Genomic DNA, 9,093 nt, shown 5'->3' on the forward strand with positions numbered 1-9,093 from the left:
TACTTCATTTAAATACTGGTTTTGACATTATCATTGAGTTGCTTTAAGAGTGATGCAAAAGAATATTTCAATTCCAATTTTGAGAAGCCAGAGCCTCCAGACTGAGACACATCTGTAAAAATCTGATTCAAATTGCATTTCCAACCACCTCCAAAGGTTTTGTTTTTTCTCTTGTTGTCCAGACACTCAAAAACCTGTCTGGATATGCAAAAAATCAGATTTTTTTATGACAGTCTGAACATCTCATCACATGTAATTTGATGTTGTGAACATGGACAGCTTATGACTAAACTTAAATCATTGTTATAAAATACATTTGTTTCTTGCTGATGCACAACTGACACATGTGTTTTCATTAAAACAATGAGTCTTGCTGGTATACTTTTTGGTATGAATTGACTATGATATGTTAGCATAAGTCATTAAGCCATTTTATGCTTTATCTATGAGAAAAGTGTCCAGGCTCTAGAAAAATATTATCTTATAATCATTTTTTGTTCTCTCAGACAACTTTTAGATGTATCTTATGATCTCCCCCTTGGAAACTTGACCCTAGTTGGAAACTGTATATATAAAAACACTGTATGTTTTAAAATGGCTCACTCACATCTGCATTAAAGAATGCTAACAATGTGTTACAAGATGTTTTTTTGTTTGTTTGTTTCATAAACAAGTGGGATATATACAATATGTTTTCACATGCTCCACTATATGAGATCTGACAAGTAGAAATACAGTGTGGGTTTATTTAATACATAAACATATCAACGTATCGATTAGCTATGCAACATCTTTAGTGGCCATCCTGCAAACAACAGCGTCCAAAAGACTGCCACACTTTTCCTCCTGTGGTGCGACTTTGTAGAGCTGTAATGAGAGACACAGATGTACATTTCAAACAAATGCAATAAACGATGAATCCTACATCAATACTGTGTGAAAGGAGACGTACCTTTTTAATCTTGGCGGCATCAGTCAAATCAGACACTCGATCGACGGCAATCTGTTGTCCGTCCACCTTTGAGACGATATCTTCGATGTTGAGGGTCTCGTCTTTGTTGTGTACTAACACAATGTGAACTGCACTGTCACTGTCTGAGATCCCAAACCTTTTGAATGCTTCGGATATCTGCCAAACATTACACTTTATTAAAACTGCACACTGTAAACAAATAAAGTAATATCATTGAAATAACACTCACGTTGTTTGTGGGTGAAAGATTAAAAATGATTTCCGAGTAAAGGCTCCGGGTTTTCATTTTCCCATTTTTATGTAGGTGAACGGCTTTATTTGCTGCCACCAGGATCTGGAATGCATCCACAACCTTTATAGAGAACATGAAGGTAGTAAATATATGGCAAATATATGACAATTCGGCTTTACCAACAAAGGAATAAATTATATTTTAAAATATAGAAAATAGGTATTTTAAATTGCATTAATTTTTCACAGTATTACTGTTTTTATGGTATTGTTTACGCAGCCTTGGTGAGCATTAGAGACTTCTTTCAAAAACATTTAAAAACTTTATTATTTATAACTTTTGACAGATAGTGTGCTTATACATTTGCATGCCATGACACCATCCAAAGCAGGGTATTACCATGGTACTTTTTTACCAGGGATAAATTTCTTTATAGCTATATAGTATATAGCTATAAATAAGTTTGTACATATTTTGATGAGCGTTACGAGCTCTTACCATCGATGGATTGATCAAGGCGCCTTTTATTTCTCCATTCACTGCCATTTTTCTCAACTCCGTCGCATTTTTTACGTCTTTGAAGAGCAGTTGAGTCACCGTGTATTCAGGAAACAGTTCTAAGTCCTGCGTAAGATGCATTGTTAATACTTTAATGTCTTCAGTACAACATGAACTTTATCTAGACAGCATGCGGTACCCAGTGTGGCCACACACGGAACAATAATAATGTGACACCGTCATTTGCTGATGGGAATGTTCCGACTTGACTCTGAAAGGGGCGTGGCCGATCGGCTCAGAAGTCGTTTCTAATTGGTCGACTAGCTATGTTTGACGTATATAATAATGTTTTTTTGTTTGTTTGTTTGTTTTTTAACTCTTTATTGTGTATTTTTAATTCAATGTAATGCTTTTCGGGGGCACTGCATAGATGACACATTTAGTAAATTAATTCAGATACTTCTGTAGTAGAAGGTACATTACATGGGCACACTGCATCTGTTAACTTTACGGGTTTTTGTTTGTTTGTTTGTTTTCCATTCTATTATATTGAGATTGCAGGGGCGGATTTGTGTGTCAGGCACTAATCTTTATTGGCTACATATTTAAACAATTATTCTTACTAGAGGATAAAACTCTTTATGAAATTATTATTATTATTTTTAAATATTTTATTTTTAATAAGGAACATATCATAGTATATGTGATGTACATATTTAAATATTACTATATTATTACTTACACCAGATTTATTATTATTTTAATAGTCTGTGGCAACATCGGCGTGGAACTGATTGTTCACGCTTCCGGTTTCGACACGGACCCTGGTATGTGGCGTACCAGTAAGCTGTCATATAAACTTAAAAATGCGAATTTTGCATGTGTGTGCACCTTTCTGACACTCTGGAGGCAGCTCTGTTACAAGGAATGAATGCTTCGCATACTCCTTAATCATCTTCATATATCATTCATTTCCATAAGAGTATTATCTAAGATCGAGTGTTTTTGTGTTTGTTTAAACAAGGATGGAGAGATTTGAGGTTTATATCTTCACTGCTCTGTGCAGCGTTAACTTTCTCATATCCTGCCTTCTGTTCTCCAAAATCACTCGGGAGCAGAGAGATCCGTACATGGATGAGATATTCCATGTTCCTCAAGCCCAGAAGTACTGTGAGGGGAAGTTTAATGAGGTATGATTGTTAATGATGCTTGAATTTCTCAGTGTGTTTGTGGTTTTGGATATTAATGCTCATGTGTCCATTTCCCCAGTGGGATCCTATGATCACCACTCTTCCCGGGCTGTATCTGGCATCAGTGGGTCTGATCAGGCCGGTGGTGTGGCTGGCGGATATGAAGGGCAGTGTGGTCTGCTCTACTGCCATGCTGAGATTCATCAATCTGCTCTTTAATAGTGGGAATCTCTACATAATCTATCTGATCATCTGCAGACTGCATATTAAAGATAAGGTGTCTGATTTTTTTCTTCTTTTTTATTTTTATTTAAGTTTATTGATGATTTTTGCATTAGGGGCACATAACCTAATTGCCTTTTTAAAAATATTGAAAAATAATCTGATTATGGCTTTGATCAAAGTGTATGATGTCTAGTTATCATGTTTGTAATGTGACGTTTTATAATGAGATGTTGTTGTTTTTTTGTGTGTTTTTTAATGGTTGGTATCATGGTATTAATAGCCTATTTTAGTCATTAGACATTTTATTTATATAGCACCATATAATTACAATGTTCATTGTCCAAGGTGCTTTACAATTCAAAGATAAAACTAAATGCCAACAAAAAGAAAACAATATACCCATAAAACACAGTTAAGAGAGAGAGAGAGAGAAAGGCCACATATTATCTAAAATTGTCTTGCTTTTAAATAATGTAATTATTTATAAATAGAGAATAAGTAGACTTTTTACTAAATTTCTAATTAAAAAGTCAAATTTCCTTGATTTTAAAAGTGTTCATTTATAATAATTTATTATTGAAGGGATGCATGGTTAGGAGGCAAGCCAAAAATAAAGAAAAACTGACAAGTTTATTACTATTTAATCTTTTTTTTATCACACTAGTGGGTATGGGATCAATTTTCTATAAATATAATTTATTAATAGTAAATCTGTTTTATTTTCATTATCTGAAGAAACTGTTACTGTTACTTGTTTGCTGCTGTTTGCTAAGATGTGAAGTTATATAAAAAAATGGTGAACTATAACCAAATCAGCTGTTAATTATAAACATACCTAAGCATCGTAATTTATTATATGTGACCCTGGACCACAAAATCAGTCATAAGGATCAATTTTTCGAAATTGAGATTTATACATCATTTGAAAGGTGAATAGATAAGCTTTCCATTGATGTATGTTTTGTTAGCATAGGACAATATTTGGCTGAGATACAACTATTTGCAAATCTGGAATCTGAGGGTGCAAAAATATCAAAATACTGAGAAAATCGCCTTTAAAGTTGTCCAAATGAAGTTCTTAGCAATGCATATTACTAATCAAAAATTAAGTTTTGATATATTTACAGTAGGAAATTTACAAAATATCTTCATGGAACATGATCTTTACTTAATATCCTAATGATTTTTGGCATAAAAGAAAAATCAATAATGTTGACCCATACAATGTATTTTTGGCTATTGCTACAACTATACCCCAGCGTGGTTTTGTGGTCCAGGGTCACATATATTAATTACCAAGATGGGTAAGCAACAAAATAATTAAATACCCTTTGACACTAATATTATATTTTATATATATATATATATATACACACACACACACCTAAATGTGTATAAATTACTATTATATTTATTGAAAATTATGCCACGTATGTTAATTTTCAAGAAAAGATAGCTAGTATAAAGACAGCCTTCATGCTTTCAATGTGGAACTAGCCACAGCTAGACAGACCTTCTTCTCAAACCTTATAAACAGAAACTTAAACGGCACTTGCACTCTTTTTGCTACTGTTGAGAGACTAAGAAACCCCCCAAGTCAGATTCCCAGTGAAATACTCTCCGACAGTAAATGCAATGCTTCCTCCTTTTTTGAGAAAATCAATAATATCAGAAAGGAGATTGGCACATCAAGTTATGAGAGAGGTCACACAGATTTGACCGCAATTTCAAAAAGAAGTCACTGTGTCTGTTTTTGAAGCAATTGATAGCAAAATTTTGGAAGAAATAGTACAGCACCTTACATCGTCAACATGCTATCTTGACACACTTCCCACATCTTTTTTCAAAAGTGTGCTTAACTGTTTAGAAGCAGATCTCTTAGAAGTGGTGAACACCCACTTCTTCTCTGGGACTTTTCCAAACTCCCTGAAAAGTGCAGTTTTTAAGCCCCTTCTGAAAAAGCGCAATCTTGATAACACTATATTGAGCAACTGTAGATCAATATCAAATCTTCCTTTCATAGGTGAGATTATTGAAAAGGTAGTTTTTAATCAGCTGAACAACTACTTAAACTCAAATGGATATCTGGACAATTTTCAATCTGGCTTCCGACGTAATCATTGCACAGAGACCGCGCTCATTAAGATAATAAATAATATTTGCTTTAATTCTGATTCTGGCAAAATATCAGTACTGGTACTACTAGATCTTAGTGCTGCGTTTGACACTGTCGATCATAACATACTTCGAGAGAGACTGGACAACTGGGTCAGGCTTTCTGGGATGGTACTCAAATGGTTCAGGTCATACTTAGAAGGGAGAAGTTATTATGCGAGTATAGGAGAGCATAAGTCTAAGCGGACGTCTATGACATGCGGAGTCCCACAAGGCTCAATTCTTGCACCACTCTTGTTTAACCTGTATATGCTCCCACTAAATATATAATGAACCAAATATATAGAGAACCAAATTGCCTATCACAGCTATGCTGATGATTCGCAGATTTGCCTAGCCTTATCTCCAAATGACTACAGCCCCATTGACTCCCTCTGCCAATGCATTGATGAAATTAACTGTTGGATGTGCCAGAACTTTCTTCAGTTAAACAAGGAGAGAACTGAAGTCATTGCATTTGGAAACAAAGATGAAGTTCTCAAGGTGAATGCATACCTTGACTCTAGGGGTCAAACAATTAAAAATCAAGTCAAAAATCTTGGGGTGTTTCTGGAGACAGACCTTAGTTTTAGTAGTCGTGTCAAAGCAGTAACTAAATCAGCATACTATCATCTCAAAAACATTGCAAGAATTGGATGTTTTGTTTCCAGTCAAGACTTGGAGAAACTGGTTCATGCCTTTATCACCAGCAGGGTGGATTATTGTAATGGTCTCCTCACCGTCCTTCCAAAGAAGACCATTAGACAGCTGCAGCTCATCCAGAACGCTGCTGCCAGGATTCTGACTAGAACCAGAAAATCTGAGCATATCACACTAGTCGTCAGGTCCTTACACTGGCTTCCAGTTACATTTAGGATTGATTTTAAAGTACTTTTACTCGTTTATAAATCACTCAATGGCCTAGGACCTAAATACATTGGAGATATGCTCACTGAATATAAACCTAGCAGACCACTCAGATCATTAGGATCGAGTCAGTTAGAAATACCAAGGGTTCACACAAAACAAGGGGAGTATGCTTTTAGCTATTATGCCGCCCGCAGTTGGAACCAGCTTCCAGAAGAGATCAGATGTGCTAAAACATTAGCCACTTTTAAATCCAGACTCAAAACTCATCTGTTTAGCTGTGCATTTATAGAATAAGCACTGTGCTACGTCCGAACTGACTTCACTGTATTTTACGTATAATCAATTTTATTTCTAACTGTTCTAAATTCATTTTAAATCAATTTTTAAAATCACTTTTAAACGTTTTTAAATTTCTGGTTTTATTGTTGTGATTTATTATTTTTCTTAATGATTATTTTACTTTTATGTAAAGCACTTTGAATTGCCACTGTATAGGAAATGTGCTACATAAATAAACATGCCTTGCCTAGTATACATGCTAGTAGAAATTGTGTATATATACAGAATTTTCAATAAATATAATAGTAATTTCATAGTAAATGCACAGTAACTAGATTTTGTCATTAACCATGGAAACTGTGACTGGTGCTTGCAAATGCAAAACCAATTGTTATGTGGTTGCTAAGATATGCATCGTTTTTCAGCATTGTGTTGGGTTGCAGTCCATTTTATTTTTAGCCTTTTTTTGTTGTCCACCAGGTGAAAATTGTAAATCTGATTGCTTAGAAAATGTATAGCTTCAACAAAGGCACCTGGCAACCACCCAAAACAACTTAGCAATTGTATAGCCTTGGAATTAAGTGGAGTGGCGCCTTCAGATCAACTGTTGATTGTAATACTATGGTGTTATATTTCACTCTCTCTCTCTAGTCCCGTTCTGCCACTCGTCGAATATTCTCTGCCCTGGCTCTGTCAACGTTCCCAGTGCTGTACTTCTTCACGTTCCTGTATTACACTGACGCTGGCTCCACATTCTTCACCCTCTTCATGTACCTCATGGCGCTGTATGGAAGCCACAAAGCTGCGGCGCTTCTCGGCGTCTGTGCCATCCTCTTCCGCCAGACCAACATCATCTGGGTGGCGTTCTGTGCTGGCACTGTGGTGGCTCAAAAAATGGACGAGAGCTGGCGGACTGAATCGAAGAAGCGAGACGAGAAGTCACCCTCTCAGGTCCCTCTAACCATCAATGGGGCAATGAGAGTGATGCGTTTCCTGTTGGAATTCCTCAAAATGCCTAACAATATAAAAGCCGTGGTTTTGTCGACATGGCCATATATTGCCGTAGCTGTTGCTTTTGCAGTTTTTGTTGTGTTGAACGATGGAATTGTGGTTGGAGATCGCAGTAGTCACGAAGCCTGCCTGAACTTTCCTCAGATTTTCTATTTCCTGTCATTTACTCTTATATTTTCTCTTCCTACCTCACTGAGTTACCAAAGGGTAGTCAGGTTTCTACAGTCTTTAAGAAAGCAGCCCTTAATTTATGCCGTACTGATGACGGTCTCCCTGTTTTTAGTCTGGAAATTCACATTTGTTCACAAATACCTCCTTGCAGACAACAGACACTTTCCATTTTATGTATGGAAAAGGCTTTTCCAGAGACATGGTCTTGTCCGTTTCCTTTTAGTCCCTGGATATGTGTTTGCAGCATGGAACTTTGTAGATACTTTGAGGTCCAAGTCGTTGTTTTGGTTACTAGTTTTCTCCACGTGTCTGGTGGCGGCCACTGTTCCACAGAAACTCCTGGAGTTCCGATATTTTATCCTTCCGTATGTGTTATATCGCGTCCACATCCCTGTACCGTCTTTACCCAGACTGCTGCTTGAGTTTGGCCTCTACACAGCAGTTAACGCAGCTACAGTTTACATATTCATCAATAAAACATTTCAGTGGCCTGATAGTATGGCTGCACAAAGATTCATGTGGTGACAAAAATATGTCTTAGTCTCGCATTTTCTATCCACAGAGGAGGAGTGATGTTTTCACCATTTATCAATAATGAAAAGTTAATTTTATTTCAGAATGTGATGCCAAGACACTTCAGTACTGTTAAGCCATGTTCCAGCTTTGATTTGCTGTTATTTTTATGTGAATTTGTTTGTTATAAGCCACTGGTGATATTAAGTTATTTGTAATTGTATGAGTAGGATTTCGTTTTAGTTTACTTCGTATACTATATAATACATATATGTATATGCAGTTACTGTTAAATGAAACCATTCCTTTGACTGACCCAATTAGAATTGATTTTTGTTGTAATTTTGCCTAGTCATTCACGTTACGTTTCTGTATTAAATGCTATTTGCTGTTGTTCATTGTTGTGTAACTTTGTATTTCCTTTTTGTTTTTCATTATTGTCTCATTTTGTATGGTAGACATCAGGTTTGATGTTTCAAATTTTTGAGTGTTAATTTCTCATTGTAATTGATTTGTGTCTGTGTTTTTTTTAAATTCTTATGTCTTTCCTCTCATTCTTTGTTTGGGATAATAAAGTCATTTTGATACATAAACATGACTAAATACATTCATTATCTCCATAGCTTTAAGTGTTTTATTAGGGTTTTTGGTTTAGTAAAGCCTGCAATGATGCATTAATAAAATGATAATATTGTTTGAATTAATGACGATTTGAGGGAAGAGAGTGAGACATTGTCTAACAGTTTAATTCTTTAGCCCAGAGACACATGGAACAAACCGTAACTTGTAGATTTTCTTTTGATGCACCTGATGCAGTTCCGTGTCCAGTCTCATATTCTTGAAAACACAGAGAGATGTTTTACTTCTACAAAACCATTTAGGAAAGCTATCACTGAAGCAGTTTCTGCTGGTTGATATATGACGATTCTCAATTAATTTAACCGTTTTTTATCATGCATGGGTAGGTTTATCTAAAA

General features: G+C 35.7%; 2 protein-coding genes across 2 annotated transcripts; one reads left to right on the forward strand and one right to left on the reverse strand.

Moving 5' to 3' along the window:
* Positions 1–726: 726 nt before the first annotated feature.
* Positions 727–1,944, reverse strand: tprkb (Tp53rk binding protein). The gene is made up of 4 exons (XM_058774189.1): positions 1,704–1,944; positions 1,203–1,325; positions 953–1,129; positions 727–867 (listed from the first exon to the last, which is right to left on the reverse strand). The coding sequence occupies exons 1-4, from the start codon at positions 1,842–1,844 to the stop codon at positions 781–783; spliced, it is 528 nt and encodes a 175-aa protein (XP_058630172.1). The 5' UTR covers positions 1,845–1,944; the 3' UTR covers positions 727–780.
* A 613-nt stretch (positions 1,945–2,557) lies between these two features.
* On the forward strand, positions 2,558–8,703 carry alg10 (ALG10 alpha-1,2-mannosyltransferase). The gene is made up of 3 exons (XM_058772114.1): positions 2,558–2,893; positions 2,973–3,170; positions 7,073–8,703. The coding sequence occupies exons 1-3, from the start codon at positions 2,729–2,731 to the stop codon at positions 8,126–8,128; spliced, it is 1,419 nt and encodes a 472-aa protein (XP_058628097.1). The 5' UTR covers positions 2,558–2,728; the 3' UTR covers positions 8,129–8,703.
* Positions 8,704–9,093: the final 390 nt, after the last annotated feature.

The sequence above is a fragment of the Onychostoma macrolepis genome, chromosome 04, assembly GCF_012432095.1.
Source record: "Onychostoma macrolepis isolate SWU-2019 chromosome 04, ASM1243209v1, whole genome shotgun sequence".
Taxonomy (NCBI): Eukaryota; Metazoa; Chordata; class Actinopteri; order Cypriniformes; family Cyprinidae; genus Onychostoma; species Onychostoma macrolepis.

What these genes read in the sequence shown, in the direction of transcription:
- tprkb (XM_058774189.1), bottom strand. Translation starts at nt 1,844, where the DNA reads ATGCATCTTACGCAGGACTTAGAACTGTTTCCTGAATACACGGTGACT. An exon ending in CCTTGATCAATCCATCGATG is followed by an intron (nt 1,326 to 1,703) that starts GTAAGAGCTCGT and finishes TTCTCTATAAAG; the next exon opens with GTTGTGGATGCATTCCAGAT. An exon ending in ATCTTTCACCCACAAACAAC is followed by an intron (nt 1,130 to 1,202) that starts GTGAGTGTTATT and finishes AATGTTTGGCAG; the next exon opens with ATATCCGAAGCATTCAAAAG.
- alg10 (XM_058772114.1), top strand. Translation starts at nt 2,729, where the DNA reads ATGGAGAGATTTGAGGTTTATATCTTCACTGCTCTGTGCAGCGTTAAC. An exon ending in GTGAGGGGAAGTTTAATGAG is followed by an intron (nt 2,894 to 2,972) that starts GTATGATTGTTA and finishes CCATTTCCCCAG; the next exon opens with TGGGATCCTATGATCACCAC. An exon ending in GACTGCATATTAAAGATAAG is followed by an intron (nt 3,171 to 7,072) that starts GTGTCTGATTTT and finishes CTCTCTCTCTAG; the next exon opens with TCCCGTTCTGCCACTCGTCG.